At 40.8% G+C, this 18,919-nt stretch overlaps 1 protein-coding gene across 1 annotated transcript in view; it reads left to right on the top strand.

The window, feature by feature from the left end:
- PAWR (pro-apoptotic WT1 regulator) overlaps positions 1–3,661 on the top strand; it is a 104,698-nt gene extending 101,037 nt beyond the window's left edge. The window contains 1 exon segment of the mRNA XM_021092812.1: positions 1,092–3,661. Within this exon segment, the coding sequence (XP_020948471.1) occupies positions 1,092–1,178 (87 nt within the window). The 3' untranslated portion in view covers positions 1,179–3,661.

Consider the following 18,919-nt stretch of genomic DNA (forward strand, 5'->3'; position numbering starts at 1 on the left):
TTAGGTCTCAGTTGTAGTAATTTTAGGAATCGCATATCTTTAGTATTGTTGTTTTCAACAAATTAGTTTCTTAACAGCGTGCACTTAGTTTGTGAGTAAATACAAATTCTTTGTGCTTGTACACTTTAAAACCATTTAACCTAGGTGTCCAAAGACGGTATACGCAGTGGATCAGAATGCTGCTCTCCAATAGCACACTTAGAATTCAAACTGATTTCTCCAAGTTTAGTGTTTTGAATTGCAAGGATAAATTTACAAATGTCTGCTTTTCCAACCACCAGTAAATAGTCTGCCTTGAAATAGCATCTCTTCCAGTTAGAAGACTTAGAGTGGATGATTTTATATTTACAAAATGGTTGTGTATATGGCACTAGGATTGGTATAGGGCACATAGAGCTGGAGTCAGACAACTTGAAAGCCGGAGGGTTATTACCTAGTTTAGTAGCTTTCACATTTTCTTTTAAACTCAAAAGCCCTCCTCTTAAATAAATGCCAGAGAGAAGCCTGATACGAATTCAACCAGGTCAGCTCTATAACCCCTAGATCTCCTTTTCTGTAGGCCTCAATTCTGTCACCTCCCCAAATTCTTACCCCCGAACAGGCACCCGTGTTGAAGCTCACCCAGCTTGGTAGGAGTGTATTCAGAACTTGGACCTGGATCTTTGGGATGCCGGATTTGCCACAGGGTCGCAGTCTAAGGCCCCAGGCCTCGTATTGACTGTCTATGTATTTAGCCCTCAATTTGGGGAAGGAGGGATTTGTTTTTAACCAACAAGTTATTTATAATGATTAAAAATTGGGTGACTCACAAGAAAGAGTTCTAATTTCTGACTTCTCTTTCAATTTAAAAACTATAAGATCTGGCAAAAGCTGGCCTATGTTTTCATGATACTAATGGAATAGATAGATGCTGCCTTTAGGTGGGTGTAGTCCATCGAAAGTTGTTTTGAGAACTAGCCCTTGTTTCCAGATTCATTGCCTGTATGCGTTATCTTAGAACGTGTATTTTTAAAGTGTTTTTTCCCTCCATTTTAGAATGTTTTTAAACATTTTTAAAACTCACGTATTATTTTCCTTTTTGTTTTCTTAAGGACCTAGATGACATAGAAGATGAAAACGAACAACTAAAGCAGGAGAATAAAACTCTTTTGAAAGTCGTTGGGCAGCTAACAAGGTAGAAGATTCAAGGCTCAGTGTGGAAAAAAATGTTTAAAACTACTGATTGAATGTTATGGTTAATGCTAGGACAATATTCCTATGCTGTAATGCAGTAAACTAAGTATGTATATTTATTTCTAGAAAACAGTGGATGTTTATTTTCAAACTATTTCTTTTTCATTATCAGTTTTAAAAAATATCAACCTTGTATTTCATGGATAAGTAACATCTTTTAGTTGTTAAACTGGTAGGTTATGCCTCTTTTGGTTTTGTGTGGTATTCAGATAATATACGGTTTAAAGTCACAACCATCTGAACATATTTCATCTATGGTAGTGCATTTTCCTCCCTTAAAAAATACACATAGTCTTTGTTTACATGAATTCAAATACTTTGGGGGGGTTACCTGCAAATGCCTTATCACTAATGTGTGAAACCTTTTATATGTTGATTTACTCATAAACGACTTTGTCTCCTGTCATTTGTTCCTTCAACTTATTCTAAGCAGTTTAGAGGAACATAGAATCACACTATTTTGTATAACAGTCATCTTTAAAAAGGAAAGGTATTATAAAAAAGTCACTTAATATCATGTACTAGTTGGCTAAATATACGATTTAAGTTAATACTTGAATTGTGCTATATAGTAAATTAAAATATACTATTTTGTATTCAAATATTGAAAAAATTTAAAATCACTTTGACTTCTGAAAAACATACAATTGTAATTTTTATGTAAAATTTCTTATGTAGGTACTACCTTTTTTTAATTATACCAAGGTTTACTAGTGAACATGGGGTATTTTAAAAGTTGTTTATTCATCAAGCCTAGAGCATATGTACAGCAGTTTCAATGTATAAGAAAAAATCCATATTTTAATTACCGTATGCATTAAAATAAAAACCAAAACATTTATCCATACTTAGAACGTTTATATAGTAGCAAAACAGTACATAAACAGAAATAATACTGAGATACTTAATTTCTAACTTGGAGAATAAAACTGTGACACAGTTATTCTCATGAGAGAATTATTCCCCTACCTCAAATTTAAGGGTTTTTCTTCCTAGCATTGGATTTTTAAAGACAATTGTTTTTGAATAATTACACACATTCTCTTCTATTAAATATCAATAGTGCTTATAATTGTTTTAATTATATTTTCATGTTGAGTAAGGAGACCTTTTTCTTTAAAATACTCTAAGGAATGCCTGCCTGGTAGTTGAGTCTCAAGCAGTATTCTGGTACCCTTTTATCCAATTAATGTATGTAAATGACACGAACATCATAAAATCCATTTGGGGTGCACTACTGACTCTTTCTTTTAAGAGTTAAGCCCCTTCATTATTCACTGTTAGAAAAATAAGGAAAGGTGAGACAGTTGGAAAAATGCCAAGTAAATGATAACCATGAGAAGTTGAATTCTCAAACTCTCTGCAGTAACCTGTATTGCCCACCCCTTCCCCAGAAACCCCGCCACCCTTCAAAGTTTCACCCTTGACTGATCATCAGAATCACTTGGGTTGCTTAGAAAGAATTCCCGGGCTATAGCTTCTAGATGGGCTTAGGTTGATGTCTCTCTAGGCATCAGCATCTGATGATTTTGATCATAACTTAGATTTGGAAACAGCTACCCTTGCCTCTTTTTTTCTGTATCTTCCATTGGAAACCCTGAAATTAACATTTTAGCTATCGGCATTTTTCAGCATTGAGTTTATTATTAACTAACTGATCCCTGGAGAAGTTCACATATATTTACCACAAAGTCGAGTGGTAGATTACCGGACTTGATATCGTTGTAGAATTACTGCATGAAGACATCCTTTTTGGAGAACATCCCCAGTGGTCAGCTGCCTGCTATTAAAGTCACCTCCTTTGGCTGCGAGGTCCTCATCCTTACCCTTAGGTGTATGGCAGGAATATGTAGCTTCCCAGCCACACTTTGCATGTTGTGAAGATGATGTCAACATCCAGCCTTAAAATATGTCAGAGCACTGGTTTTTCAATCAAAGAGGCTATTTTGAATTTTCTGTTTAACCCAAATGTAAGTAAAAAGAGTATTTCATTTCCCTCTTTAAAACTGTACCAGCAATTAATGCTTTTAGAGACTGAGCTATTTTGCAGTTTTTCTTTTATTTCAGTTTAATAGGAACATTTCTGACAGTCATCTTTGGTAACAACGGTACCTAGTGAAAGTACGGGAGCCTGACAACTCAGGCAGAGCACTTCCTGTGCCGTCCTCCCTCCCGTCCTTAAAATGTGTATTTACACACACATAGGTTTGCACACTGAATGTTGAAGAATAAAGTAGAATCTGCTATAATTTCCCTTTAAAACGTATGAAAAGCATTGAGATTTTTAAAAAGATTGTACTACCTTAAAAAAGACTTGGCAATTGTCAATAAAGTGCTAGTATTTGTAAGATTTTTAGGCCCATTGAGAAATACTATTCTTATATCTCCTGGGAATTTGTGGCATAATAAAGCATATCCAAAGTTCTAATGTGTTCATTACATTATTTTCAAAACAGTAAGTCTGTTGCCTTTAAAACGACCATGACTTGCTTCCTCGATTTCTGCCGTGCGTGAGGTGATGTTTATTTCATTTTTCTAGAATTGTTATTACTTTTACTGCACTACAGTTGCCTTTAGAGAGGAAGAGGAAGGCTTTAAGGTGTGTATTTCTAAGGGAATTCGCTAAATATAATAGATTAATGTTGTCATACATGCTCAAGGAGTTTAAAACAAAAAATTAACTATCAGGGGTAGATACATGGAGAAATGTATCTTTTTAAGTAACTTTTTAATTGCTGTAGGAAGCAATGTCTTCTTAAGGTGAAAAACCTACCTCACTTCCATGTGGTTTATGTTTTCTGGATTAATCTGGATTTTTAGAATTAGAAATTAAAATGCAAGTTTTTGAGTCCACTAATACTTTGTGGGAAGTCGTGCAAGTCAGTGTAGTAACGCGTCCTCATGTTCAACACGGGAAAGCAAAACTGGGAAGCACCTTGGGCTTGGTGGTGAATCTGATGTCCTGGACGATACTCGTATGTACAGGGACAGTCGCCTTTCATCTTCTCTGCAGTGCTGTCGTCTTGACTCAGTGCCTTGTTGGCTCATGCAGTGTTGACGCTTATTTAATAACTGTTCATGACGATGTTGATCTGTTACAAGATTCGCGCTGTGTTTTCATCACGTGATGCGAAACACCAGACACACCAGGTTTGCCCTGGGTGGATACATTCAGAAGGAACTAGCATTCAGGAGTCAGAACTTTAAAATGACAGGTGGGAGTCAGTGGTAAAGGTTCTGTTGCTGTGTCTGAACCATTGCTGGTAGGTAACAGTAACCTTGACGTCTTGGAACTCTCCTCTCATAAACAAAGGCCATCCCGTTGACGAGGGTTATAGCTTGTATTCCTTATTCCTTAGGCGAGACTAGTGACACTTTCTTGTTTCAGTGTACTCAAACGCAGTGCTCATAGGAAGTGTTCTGCTCGTCGGGTCCATCAGCAAAGGCACTTCCTCCCCTGCTGTTAGGGTTTCTCCTCAGCGTATGGTTGATTCATCCCCAGTGGAAAGACTTCACCCATTGCCTGGCAAAACCCTGAGCCTTTATGGGTTTTTTACTTTACTTAGCTAAAATCTCACAGCATGTTAGTCATAAGCCCCACTCCACCCCAAATACTTACATGTGAGTGTGTGAGAAATACGTTTGAGGGGGTGATGTTAAGTTCTCATGCTTACTTATTCTTTCAGCAAGTATTTATTAGTAAACTCTCTACAGTTTTAGATAATACAGAAATGTTTGAAGAGCAGACATGGGCCAGCACTTCCGTCTGGCATTGCAGTCTGTACAGGGTGTGTCAGTGCTGTCCTAAGAGTGCTCTCTTAAGTAGCATTAGCTGATCTAATCTCAACAGTTCATTCACAAGTATTCGTTTTGTATTAATTATCCAGCCATTGTAGTTTCGGTTTGGTTAAGAGGTACTGTTTAAGTTGCGGTGGCATTTAACTGAATGATGGATGAAAGGCCTGATGCGTATCGGGGACTCTCTTACCATGTTTCTCTTAGATAATATGTATTATAAAAACATTTTTAAGGCCTTGGTAGCAATCATGAAGTAAGAAGAATTCAATGTGTGTCAGTTACACCAACCTGTGAATGGTATTCAAATGTGATTTTCTGTTAGCTTTTCTGTATGTATTATTGATGACTGGTTTGTTTTTAGGTATTTAAGGCTAATAAACCGTTCGCATACTGGCAGTCGCTTTGTTAGTAATAGAGTGTTAGTGGTGGCCACTTGATGGACATTTATTACCTGCCTGTTTTCTTTTGTTTCCCCCTCTGGATACATAATAGATGTGCGTTATCGTTTTTCAGTGAACTTGTCTCTTGAAAGATTTGACTGTGCTCTTCAGGGTTTTATTATTATGCTTTTCTACTAAATTTGAATACCAGATGGCTACTGCTACCACATGAAAGCTAAAATTTACTGTTTTGTTGAAAAATCAGCTAATTCAGGTAATCCAAATATTTGTAGAGAAACATCTGGATAATTTATTGATCACATTAGTATTGCGTAGACAGCTTTCTTAGTTCCCACTGCATAGTTTTTCTCTGGGGTAGTCACTGTGACATAGATTCACTTTGAATGTGCTTTGCATGTAAAATAATAAATACTCAATAAAAAGTAAATTTTCATTTAATTTTTAATACTGGTTATTTTTTTCTTTTCTGTGCTATTAGTAAAATCCTGACCATGAGTTTTACTTTTGAAGCTTAAAGGATAATGCTAATATTGTAATTAACTTTTGTGCCTCTTCCTGAAAACAGCGTGCAGTACTTTAAAATCGGTGTTTAGCGTGTCATTGTAGAGAATGATGTTCTAAAAAACGAAAATGCAGTATTGAGATCTTTCTCACTTGTTCGAAAAGCCCACCGTGGTGGAGCTTTTCGGGTGAGAAAGTGTGCGCACGTTCCGGTTTTCGTTGTTTTTGTGTTTCGAAACGACACAACTAATTTCTCAAGTCAAAATGGTCTCTGTCATCCGCGAAATGCGATGGCGCTCGGAGACTCGCAGGTCCCTCGTGGTGGAAAAGACAAGTGAGAGGTCTGGGAATGTACAAATCCGGTCTGTGTTTTCTGAGTAAATGGTTTACGTGACCTTTTGCCGAGGGTGTCATTCTTCATACACCTGCAGAGGCCGATCAGCCGGCTTTGCTCCCAGACCTGAATTAATCTTCGCGGTAAAGGTGAGCGTGTCTAACAAGGGAGCAGGCGTCTTGCCGTCAGACTGTTGAGACAACGTCTCAAGTCCTTGCGTAGGAACGTGCTCCATTCGCCAGTGTGTTGGAAAAATTTGCAAGATCGCCTCGTCTTCCCTGGAACTAGAGCTCTTTATCGTGGACTTCCTCGGATCCTGTTTTTCTTCTAGATTCGCTCTGTGCGAGCACACACATCTTTGCGTAGCCATGGACCGCCCACGTGATTGTTTTTGTGTGTGATTTTTTTTTTTTTTCCACCTCGACAAGTTACGTTATAATCCTGGTCAGCTTCTTGGAAAGATTCATGTACTATTGTACCTTCACGTTAAAGAGCTAGGATTGGCTACAATATCCTTGACAAGCCGTTCGTTTTATTTTATTTTTTTATTTTTATTTTTGTCTTTTTTCTGGGGCCACTCCTGAGGCATATGGAGGTTCCCAGACTAGGGGTCCAATCGGAGCTGTCGCTGCTGGCCTACACCACAGCCACAGCAATGCAGGACCCGAGCCACGTCTGCGATACACCACAGCTCACGGCAATGCTGGATCTTTAACCCACTGAGCAAGGCCAGGGACGAACCTGCAACCTCATGGTTCCTAGTCGGATTCGTTAACCACTGCGCCATGACGGGAACTCCCATTCATTTTATTTTCATCTTTAACCATATAAGGTTAAAACGGAAGCTGTAAGGCAAAACTCCCCTCTTAAATCTGGACCAAATGCACAATTCTGCTCTCACCTTCAAGAGGCTGCTGTGACTGAGTAAAGATGTTTTTAGTAAAGGGGAGAAGTGCTTAATGTCAGAGTGAGCAGTATGAAAACAATCCATGGGAGCCATTAGGAAAGGTAGACTGGACTTGTGGTTTTATGTATGTGAAATAAAAGCAAAGTAAGAGGAGTCCCCCCAGTGGCACAATGGGTCAAGAATCCGACAGCAGTGGCTCAGGTTGCTGCCGAGGTGCGGTTCGATTCCCAGCCTGGCACAGTGGGTTAAAGGATCTGGCGTTGCCACAGCTGTGACTTGGATTCACTTCCTGGCCCGGGAACTTCCATGTGCCATAGATGCAGCCGTCAAATAAAAATAAGTAGGAATTTTGGCTGCTATGTTTGTTTTTCATGTTAAAGTGTGCAAAATTATTCAGTATCAATTATAGTCTTAATCCATCATCAGTTGCCATCTCTGTTTTGATATGCTATAGAATGTAAAATTTACAGTCTTTGTATTCGCCTTACAGGCCTTTATCCAGGGAAATATTTGCATTCCTTTAAAATAGGAACTATTTGCTGTGGTTAAAGTGGATGATACCGTCAGTGGGCATTTTAGCTTTATGAAAGCAAATTTTTAAGAAAAATAATAGCGAGGTATCTGATCCCTTTTACTGTTCTTGTGTGAATGGTCCTCTCAGTCGAAGGCAGAGGAGATCTCGTTTGAAGAGCCTGTAAGTCACTTTTGGTAAGAGCACACTCACTTGATGCGGTGTTAAGGCAAGTCAGAAAATCGGTAGCCTTCCACAGCAAATTGAAAGTTTCATGTTCGGACGGTCTGGGACAGTAAAAAAAGCCACTGATCGAAAGTAAAATTATGCCAGTAATTTTCTTTCTTTCTTTCCTTTTTTTCCGGCCTTGCCCGGGCATGCAGGAGATCCCGGGCCAGGGACTGAGCTCGAGCCGTAGTAGTGATAACACCGAATCTTTGACTGCTAGGCCAACAAGGGACCCTGCCAGTGATTTTCACACTAACTGTATTCTTTACCCTTTAAAGTGAATCAGTGTGAATTGTATGGGATGAGCAAATGGACGCTTCAGTATATGCTGAATGAATGATCATAAGAGGCCTAAAAGTACCTCTTATTTCCTGTAACTCTTTTGTGACTGATCATATCTCTAAGCGGTTCAGCTAAGCGTAGCAACTCAGTTAACGATTTGACTATAACTTTAACCCCAATGTAATCCTAATATTCAGTAATTAGTAATTCAGTAGCCATATGTGTGCCAGCCATTATGTTAAGTTCTTTAAATATTGTTTTTATTTGATTCCTTAGAACTTGTGCAAGGTACAGTTTGGGAGGTTAATTTGTCCAAGGTTACAGAGTAATGCTTTGTGCCTACGCTATGACGTATTGACTTTTATGACATAATAATTGTCCTATTAAATATTTTCCCAGTGGTTCTCGAACTGTGGTCCCCACCCTGGTATCTTTGGCCTCACTTAGAAATCTGTTAGAGATACAAATTCTTGGACCCCACCCAACAGCAGAATGAGGTGAGGCGTAACAACCTGTGTTTTGACAAGCTCTTCAAATGCTTCTGATACAGGTCAAAGCTTGCAGATTTGCTTTATGCATTTTCTGTTTTTAAGCAAAGACCTCGGTCTTTTGTCTTTGGACATCGTATAATTAATATAAGGTGAACTTAACAAAAAGCAATCCTTTCATTGCTGCTTACATTGCAAGAGATTGCATCCAGAAAAGCCTCAGCGTGGATATTGGCAGCTTGACATAACCCCATTAGTTTAGTATTCTCCTGGAGCTCAAATGGATTCTTAAGTCCAAGGGGCTGTGGAATGAAATCTTTGTTTTCCTGTGTTAAGGTTGGTCTCTGTGATTGCCTGAAGGTTTTTGGTAATAGAAATGCATTTTTGTCACATTTTAAAGTTTGATTGGAACAAATAAATGTTTCATCAGAATTACAGTTTTGCTTTTTGTTTGTGTGTGGTTTTTTTGTTTTGTTTTGTTTCAGCATATATAGACATTCTGGGGTGGGTGTTACATGGGGAGATTGAATTTTTAAAGTTTACTCTCTGTGAATTCAAGAAATAAATAGCATTTTCTAGCAAATTGATCCGTGAGGAGAAATCCTCAAAACCGCACCCCAGCGAGTTAAGAAAATTGAAGACTGGGTTTATCTATTGAGGAATTTTTTCGTATATGATGAGATAGTTAAATAATCGTTTTTTTCCTACTTTTGAAGGACTTTGGAACGGTTTTTGATTACGGAATTATTGTGAAGATAGTACAAAGAGTACTTGACCCCCCGCAGCCCGTCTCCCCTGTTATGCATGTCTTACATTAATGTGGCGCATCTGTGGTCATTGATGAATCCGTGTTGGTACCTTACTGACTCGGTCCGCACTCGGTTCAGATATCCTGCCTCTGCCCCTCATGTCCTTTCTCTGTTCCGGGAGCCGTTCGAAGATCCTGCGTCACACACAGTTGTCACGTCTCCTCACATGCCTCTTAGCTGTGACGGTTTCCTAGGCTTTCCTTGTGTTCAATGACCTTGGCCGCTGTGAGGAGTACCGGTCAGGTATTTTTCAAATCTTACTAGGGATATTTTCAGATATACGCAAAAGTAGAGAAATTATCCGTATCTTGCCAATCTTATTTATCCCCGCCTTTTTTTCCTTTTTTCTTTTTCTTTCTTTCTTTTTTTTTTTTTTTGCTGGGGTATTTTAGAGTTAAATTTCAGTCGTCATGTCCTTTCACCTCTAAGTACTCAAGCCTGTATCTCTAAAAGGTGTGGGCTTATCACACACAGCACGTTTGATGCTAATTCCTTAATAGCATGGGTTTGGTAGACCTGCAGGAGGTTTACTGGGGGAAAACTGTTAGGAAAAATGGGGCAGGTGCTGTGGGAGGCCAGAACCCTCACTGTGGATCTGGGTCTGACCGCTGCGGATGCGGGGGGGAAGGAGGAAGGCTTCCTCCGTGGTGCGGTCTGAGGAACGTTTGAGCAAGTCTGTTGCGTCCTCCTTGCCAGAGGTGCCTGTTCATCAGAGTAGTCCCACATCTTGCAGGCCCGGGCTTGTCTTTGTCTTCCTGCTCTGCTCCCTTGCTGGCAGGGAGCAGCCAGTGGGAGACCTGGCCTCAGCTGCACACACCACGGCGGATTCAGATCTCAGCCGCTGCCAATTTCCCAGCCCACCCGAGGAGAGTGGAGAAGCCCATTTTCACGGCTGCTGTATCCTGTAATACTTGACACGTTCCCCCACATACCTCTAAAAAGAAATCCTTTCACTGTTTATTCAAATAAAGATTCAAATGGAGGCCACCCATTGCAGTTGGTACTATGTCTCTGAATTCTTTTGTAACTTGTAAATTACACCCCTGAATTTTATGCCACTTTTCAAATAGAAGAAATTAGATGATGTGTGCTGCAGAATTTCCCACATTTTGGATTTGAATAATCGTCTTTAGGATGCTGTTTCACTTGTCTCTCTATCCCCTGCCCGTTTTCTGTAAGTGGTTAGTTAGCTGTAGCGACTTCAGTAGATGAGTATTTGTGCCTTTTGAACAGTGGTTCTTAGGTGACGTATATGTCTCGCGATCAAATCGGAAGATACGTCATGTCTGGTTGTCTCCCTTTTAATGATGTTAAGATGGAGTAACAGGTGTAGATGTTATTAGCTTGATGGCTCTATTTAAAAATTCCACGTCAGCATGCTGTGTAATGGTTTTCTTTGAGGACTCTTGCCAGGTCTGCCGTATCTTTAGGTATTGCAAAGTGACGATTTTCAAAATCTGTCATTCTGTTTACATTAGTAGCTGGCATTCTTTAAGGAGAATAAAAAAGAAAAGTTTCTTCATCAAAACTGTTACTTGGTTTCCCTAAAATATAAGGAGATAAGATCACAATGATTTTTCTTTTTTTTTTGTTTTTTGTTTTTTTGTTCTTTTAGGGCTGTACCCATGGCATATGGAAGTTCCCAGGCTAAATAGGGTGAATGGAGCTACAGCTGCTCGCCTATGCCACAGCCACAGCAACGCCAGATCCGAGCTGTGTCTGTGACCTACACCACAGCTCATGGCAAACCAGATCCTTAACCCACTGAGTGAGGCCAGGGATTGAACCCGAAACCTCATGGTTCCCAGTTGGATTTGTTTCCTCTGAGCCATGGTGGGAGCTCCACATTGATTCTTCATTTACCAGTTTTGCAGGAACGGCCAGAGTCTGAGCAACCTCCAGAGGTAATCATGTGTTTGTTTTATATGCTGAAAGTGTTTTCATCCATTGCAGTCGTTACTTTTTATGTCTAGACTGTCTCATGTTTGGCCGGTGGGTACCCCTTCCAAGTTGGCTCCAGTGGCCTTGTGGCCGATGGTAGCTTTTGCTTTTGGCGTGAGATGTTCCAGTCTCTTTTGTACATTTCCTTTTTAGGACCTGGAATTAAGAGCTACCTTTCTTTGCAGAAAATCGAAGCCTTGATAACCATCTAAATTATCAGATGAAAGAAAAGCCAGAGAGCATTTATAGAGCTCTTCTTAACTGTAAAAGCTGTAAGGACCTTGAAATACTTTCCAACTCGTGCTTTTACTGGAGAATTTTAAGATGACAAAAAGCTGCTTTTTTCTTTGCAGCTTCTCATTCTCTCACTCATTTTCTGTGCAAGTGGTAGGCAGATCTTAGATATCTTGGTTTTAAAAAAATTTAGAGGTCTATTCATGCTATTGAGGACCTCGGGAGGTTGATTATTTTTTTTTAGAAGTTGAATCACATGAAAGTGGCGTTTTAAAAAAATAAAAGTAAATTAAAAAAGTGGTGTTTAAATTAGAATGTAGCACATAACTAATGTAAAAATATTAGATATTCATTGACTTGAATGTGGAAAGACACCAGAGAGGTTATGTAATGCATTAATTTAGCTAAACTCATAATTTAAAAAAGTGATGCTGGGATTATGGCTCCTCCCCCCATTAAAGTTTGGTCAGACTCAGCAGTGGGGTTTTTTGTTTTTTTGTTTGTTTGTTTGGTTTTTTTTTAACCTGTGGCAAATGGAAGTTCCCCAGGCTAGGGGTAGGATTGGAGGTGCAGTTGCCAGCTTATGCCACAGCCACCGCAAAGCCAGATCCAAGCCACATCTAAGACCTATGCTGCAGCTCCCTGCAATGTGGGTCCTTAACCCACGGATCAAGGCCAGGGATCAAATGGCATCCTCATGGATACTAGTCAGGTTCTTCACCCCTGCGCCACATGGGAACTCCTCACAGTAGGGATTTTACTAGAGACTAGACGCGTCCATCTCTGGTCACGTCTGATGAGGGTCTCTGCGGAGGCACTGGCCATGTAGGTTTTCGCAGCTGGTCGCCAGGCAGTCCTGGCGTGGAGGAGCGGTGCCCGATGGCTGGATGATGGCCAGATGCAGGTTGTGAAGTTGCCCTGCGGCTGACCGAGCCACCAGGAGTCCTCGCAGTGCTTAGAATAAAGCCCAGTTGCTGGCGCCCATCACCTCGAGGGCCACCTGGCCGTGTTGATCGTGCCTTTCTTCCACTTTTGCTGCTGTCTCCATCCAGAAAGAAGCATCCACTCCTTTCTTCTAGAATGTGGAAACTAGCTGTGGCCCACAATTCTTGCATTTCGCGTCTTGCATTGGTTTACTCATTATATGCTACTTTGTGTTGGCTCTGTTCTAGGTACTAAGGACATCGGAAGTGAATGAAGAGGCATTTTATTCTCTGCTGCTCCCCAAAGAGGGCTGACTCAGAACTGAAGAGTGGTTGCTTCTTAAAATGACCTTTGAACCTTTCCAAAAGATGATAGTTGAAATTCACTTATCTTTTGACAGGGGTAGTAGCCTCAGTACATGTCATGGGCTACGGTGTGTGTTACGAAAATCACGATAGGTCTGATGTTTGAAAAAGGTAAATTTTATTCCCCTAATCTTGAGTAATTGGGCATATAGAGCATCGATCACTATTTCCATTAATTTAATTTATTACATGAATTTAATTTGTACCCACAAATCATATCCTTAATGGCCGGTGCTAGTAAGTTCTCAGTGGAAGTCAGGATTCCAGTTTCTAAGTACATTCTGATCAACTGAAGCGTCTGTAATCATTGACCATCTCTGTGCTTAATTTTGTAATGGGTTTCTAAATACGGATCTGTGTTCCTATAGCTCATAAAATTCCCAAAGTCACCATGGTTAAATAAAACTTATTTCTCCCTGTGTTTTTCTTCCCTTCTGAGCTCTGTAATTGAGATGGAATTAAGTACAGTGTACTCTGCAAGCTTTTGGTATCTGGTTACTTGAGAAACACCCCCTGTGGTGAAATCATCATCCATTTACTTTTTTTTTTTGTAATTGAGTGGTTAGGACACTTTATCCTTTTCCTGTGATTCTTGCCTAAAGATTTATTTCTTTTGGGAAGGACATATGTGGGGGAATTAGATCCAGTTTTGAGGATTTACCCTTGATTCACTTCCAAACTTAGCATAGCTTTTACCCTTTTATACTTAGATTTTTAAAACTCTTTTTTTAAACTTTATTAAAGTGTAGTTGATTTATTACAATGTTGTGCCAAAGATTTTTTAAGCTCTTAAAATAAAAATAACTTTAATTGGTGGGAGTTATTTCCCCTCCCTAGCATACTTGAGAAGTTTCTTATTTGGTCTCAGATAGGTTCATAACATCTTCCTGACTTTAAAAAGCTGAACATCCCTGTGTCAGTGGGGAAGCAAGACCGAGAGGAGGGTTTTATTTACCGAGGTCACATGGTGATAGAAACAGAATCGGCTATCTTACTAGTGCCTGAAAACTGAGCTCTCTGACCACGAGTAAGATTAGTCTGCAACACTGGTCTGTTTAGAGAAAGGTTAGAGACTTTTAAAATGTCATCAGACAACAAGGTACAGGAACTTACAAAAATATTTGAGTGGAGGAAGTGGAAATGAACTTTTATTTTGTCCTTGCCTCTTTGGGACATGATTTCAATTCGGTGTTAGTAAGAGCGGGAGGCAGTGTTCCTTTAAGTGTCCTGGTCCCTCTACCCCACTTGGAATCACCAGGGAGTCCATAGACACAATCAAATGAATCAGACTGTCTCTTTTCTCAAGAAGCTTACATATGGTTATGGAATGGACCGGATGCGCACAGACGAGGAGGGGAGAGAGGTGAACCCCGTGAAGGACTGAGGGAGGAGACAGCTTTAGGACCTAGCATTTGAGGCCCGCTTAGAGGAATGGGGGAGGGAGGGCTGGCGTCTTAGAAACGTGTAGGGAAGTAGTCCTCAAGTCTGGTGACCCACGATGGCACGTCTCGAGGGTTGCAGTTAGGTTCTTGGTACACACACCGTCTAATGACGTGCTGGCTTCCCCGTTAGACCTACTTGAATTCAGATCTTGGCTGTGCCGCTGGTAGCTGTGTCACCTTGGACAAGTTGCTTTATAATTTCCTTATCTGCGGCCAGGACAAAAGAGTGCTGAACTGGGTTGGATTTGGGAAGGAGAAGTGAAACCGTGTGATGCAGTGCCTGCTCATAGCTGTGATGAGGGAAGAACTAAAATGAAGTAACTTTTATAGTGTGATTATTTGTACGAATCAAGAAATTGGGAACATTGTCGTGATTGTCTTCCTCGAGGTTAAAAAAACCCAACTAATCAGGAAGCTCTAGATGAGTGATAAAGCTGCCATCTGCTCTGATGTATCTGCTTTGCTGGGGGGACTGTCTCTCCTCCGAAGTCCAGTGGAAGCAAGTCAGAACTCTGCCCTGAAAAGAATGCAGTGTGTGTTGATACAGATGTAACATAATCTCTACAGCCCCTGGTAAATCGCGGTTACTCAAATACTGCGCAAAATCGTGGGGGAAGGAAAACATCTTTTAGAGAGAAAGCGCTTCCTTGAGAAGCTCAGGATGTTTCTCCATCAGCTTTCTCTTCCTTTCACATCCCCAAGCGCAGCCTGGACCTGTTGTCTTACTGAGAAATGCTTCTGCCCGGACTCCTGGACAAATATATTCCGGAGGAGTATCATTAACTGAGCTGATACGGGAACCGAACAAACAGAGTGAATCAGCTTGAATTCACGAAGGCTGCTGGCAGCGAGTCCATTTCTCTCTCTGCTTCTCCACTTGTTTTCTCAGAGCACCTGAAGCCTAGAGGCTGGTATGTCCTGATAACAAAGCAGGAAGCATAGCAAAGCAAGAGGTTTTTTGTCCCCTGACCTTCTCTAGTGTAGCAAGAAGCCGTTTTTGTTGACCTGGATATATGCAGTAGGAGGCCAGGCAGAGGATGGCAGTTACAGGTGTGGGTCCAGGGGTGAGTTTTCCGTCCCGGAGACGGAACACCACAGTGGCCCTCAAGAGGCTGAAAACAAAACATGTTTCCCCCTCCTGAATTGCGCAAGTTTGAAAGTAATGTTTGTCTTATGACCTAGAAAAGAATTTTCACTGGAATGTGGACATTTTATTTGTCCAGTTATCTGTGTTCGTTTGAAAGTGTACCTGCAGCGTAAGTCCTTTTGCTGTATTTTCTTCTCAGGTGTTATACTGGGTCTTACACTTGTCCATTCTTAGGCCTTAACGTAGGAACATCACTGTAGTAAGATAATACTCGGCTCAGAATTTAAACATGGGTATTGTACTTGTCATATGACATGTGTGAGGTGTAAGACAGTTTAATCTCTGTTTTAGTTAAGTTCAGAAATAGTAGGAATGTTTCTTTCCCCAGGGGTGAGACTGATGAGAAAAATTAAAGCAAGTGATACTCTTTTCGATTAAAAATATTGGGGACTTGGAGTTCCCGTCGTGGATCAGTGGAAACGAATCCGACTAGGAACCCTGAGGTTGCGGGTTCGGTCCCTGGCCTCGCTCAGTGGGCTAAGGATCTGGCGTTGCCTGAGCTGTGCTGTAGATCGCAGGCGTGGCTGGGATCTGGCGTTGCTGTGGCTGTGGTCGAGACCAGTAGCTGTAGCTCCGATCCGACCCCTAGCCTGGGAACCTCCATAGGCCGTGAGTGCAGCCCAAAAAAGCCCAAAAACAAAAACAGAAACAAAATTGGGGACTTCCGTTTATATTGATGGGGATTATGAAAGGTAATATGAATTTAAAGAGATGGATTTTCCTAACGTCTAAAAGACTAAGCCACTAGACAGAAAGATTTAAAAGTCACCTCTGAAAATATATTTCCCATTGAAAAAAATTAGTGTACGAAGAAAAGAGCTATTCGTAAAATAGCGAAGTGCTGCCATCTCTAGAAATAAAGCCAGGCCATCCCTCTTCTCTTCTTTCGTGTGCACTTTCCGATGGCTTCCAGGGCGCCACGGGGGGAAGGTTTTTCGGGACTGCCAGCGAAGAGTACAGAAATAATTGGCGTTTGGTGTCGGTGTGTGAGTTTTCCTTTCGAAAGCCCGCAGGTTTTTAATGACCAGTGGAGTAAGTGAATGAAGAATGAATGAGTGAGTAGGGGGAGGCTGCTACTTCAGCCTAAACGTGACCCTTTACTTATTTTGTTTTGTGATCTTTAGCAAGTTACTTTACTTGTGGCTCTGAATCCTTGTTCGTATAGTGGAGTTAAAACACCTACCACGTAAATACTTCATAAATGCTTATTGAATATCTGAATTAATCGCTGAGTTCAGTTCAGATGTACTAGATCCGATTTTCTGGAATCTGGGGTCTGAAGGTTGGGCCTTTTAGCAAAATCTTCTGGTGATGCTCATGCACCCAAAGTTTGAAAACCACTCTCTCTTTTGTTGTTTTTTGTTTGTCTGTTTGTTTAGGGCCTCCGCTGTGGCATATGAAAGTTCCCAGGCTAGGGGTCGAATCAGAGCTGCAGCTTCTGGCCTTTGCCTCAGTCACAGCAATGCCAAATCTAGCTGCCTCTGCGGCCTACAGCACAGCTCCGGGCAGCGCCGCATCCTTAACCCACTGAGCGGGGCCAGGCATCGAACCTGAATCCTCAAGGATACTGGTCGGATATGTTTGCAACGAGAGCTCCGAAAACTGCTCATTTAAACTCTCCTGTTTATGATTGTAAGAGCACAGAGGTATATGCTGAAGGCTGTACTGAAATGAATCAGACGGTCTCTGACTTCAGTAAATTTACAGGTAGTTAAAGGATGGATGCACCGGGAGCAAGCACAGAGGGAGGAGAGCTGGCCCCAAAGGACTGGTGAAACTTCTTGAGGTTCTAGCATTTTTAAGGAATTAAGTACGGTTTTTAAAAAATGCCTGGTCAGTATGTCTTTCCTGGTAAAGATGGAACTGTTTGCATTGTTATTTCCACGTAGGCTTCGTCCCCCCCGCCATGCTTCCTAATGCGTAAGAATAGTGTTGATGGCATCTGATCCATCTTCTCCAGACAATTTATAAATTTCTTTGGGTGACCAGACGACCTTTTCTGAAGGATTTTTGTGACTGGTTTTTTGCATCAGTTTTGTCCTGGTGGCAGAGTTCTGACAGGTGGTTTTTCTTTTTTCCTTTTGGAAAAACCACCTTACGCGTTTTCTTAAGTCCATTTGGTGACTCTGCAAACATTTTCATGCAAGTGAAATTCTATTACAGACTCACTTTGTACCCTGCTGAAGATCCTTGGACTCGTTCTATTATTCAAGAAAAGTCGCGTTCTGAACTGTAGCAAAGAAATCCATTTAGTTAACTCTCATTTCGTCGGGTTTTTCAGGCTTGTGGCTCCACACCTACAGCTTTCTTTTTGTCTGTTTCCTTGCTTGTTAGGCATGAAGCGAGAAAGAGAAAGAAGCAGATCTGGGAAAAAAGATTTAGCAAGGGAGCTGAAAGAAACCGATGGCTAAAATGAGGCTCAGCTTAGAGAATTCGGTTGCTGTTGGAGAGAGTGTCACAGTTTCCAGCTTGTTTGCAGAGGTGTGACCTGTCCTGCCATGGTTAGAATACAGATCAGAGATTTTGACCTTTGATCCTGCCACTGATTACTCAGTACCTGCTGCAAGCCAGTCAGTCTGTTTGTGTAGAAGGGAAAATGCCTACATAATTTCGGATTCATGGTGCAAAGGGGTGTCCGTGAGAGGAATTTAAAGAATTCGCTGATTGTGACTGCAATATTCTAGACACGAAATAAGAGACATCCAAAAAAAAAAAAAAAAAAAGTACCCTCTCTCCTAAGATATTGCTCAGAAGAAAATGGATATGGGCTTTTTTCTCTCCCTTTTCAGAATTCGTACAGCTGCACTAGGTAGGATATAAAATACTTTAGAATTAATGATTTTGTACTTCCTATAAAATTTAAAGGACAATTTTTATACTCTTTTAATAGTGTGTAAAATTGTCACAGAACTTGACCCAGTGGGTTAATTAGCTAAATAATGATGAAATGTGGGGACAGATACAGCTTTTCTGATTTCCTGTTCGCTGACATGACATGTTCTAAGTAAGTGAACGTTTTTGTTCTGTTTGTGGAAGTCTGACAGACCCATAGGCTGCTGTTACAACGTGTTTAATTTTTGTTTTTAATTCCGACCGGGCAGATGGTATGCTGCTAAAACCAAAGATTTAGGACTAAGCAGTGCATTTTAAATAAAGTACAGTCGATTCACACTGCGGTGCCCGTTTCTGCTTCAGATGGTCTTGATTTGGATTCACCACTATAAGTGGCTTTGGCTGTGTCATTTCCCCTTCTTTAGCCTGCCCTGCCTAATTTACAAAATGGGCGTCGTACTCTCTCACCTTCTATTATATGAACAGGATTTTGAGCATCAAAAATATGGTGGGAGTTTGTCGCATGAGGTAACCCTACTGAG

Source organism: Sus scrofa, chromosome 5, assembly GCF_000003025.6.
Source record: "Sus scrofa isolate TJ Tabasco breed Duroc chromosome 5, Sscrofa11.1, whole genome shotgun sequence".
Lineage (NCBI taxonomy): Eukaryota > Metazoa > Chordata > Mammalia > Artiodactyla > Suidae > Sus > Sus scrofa.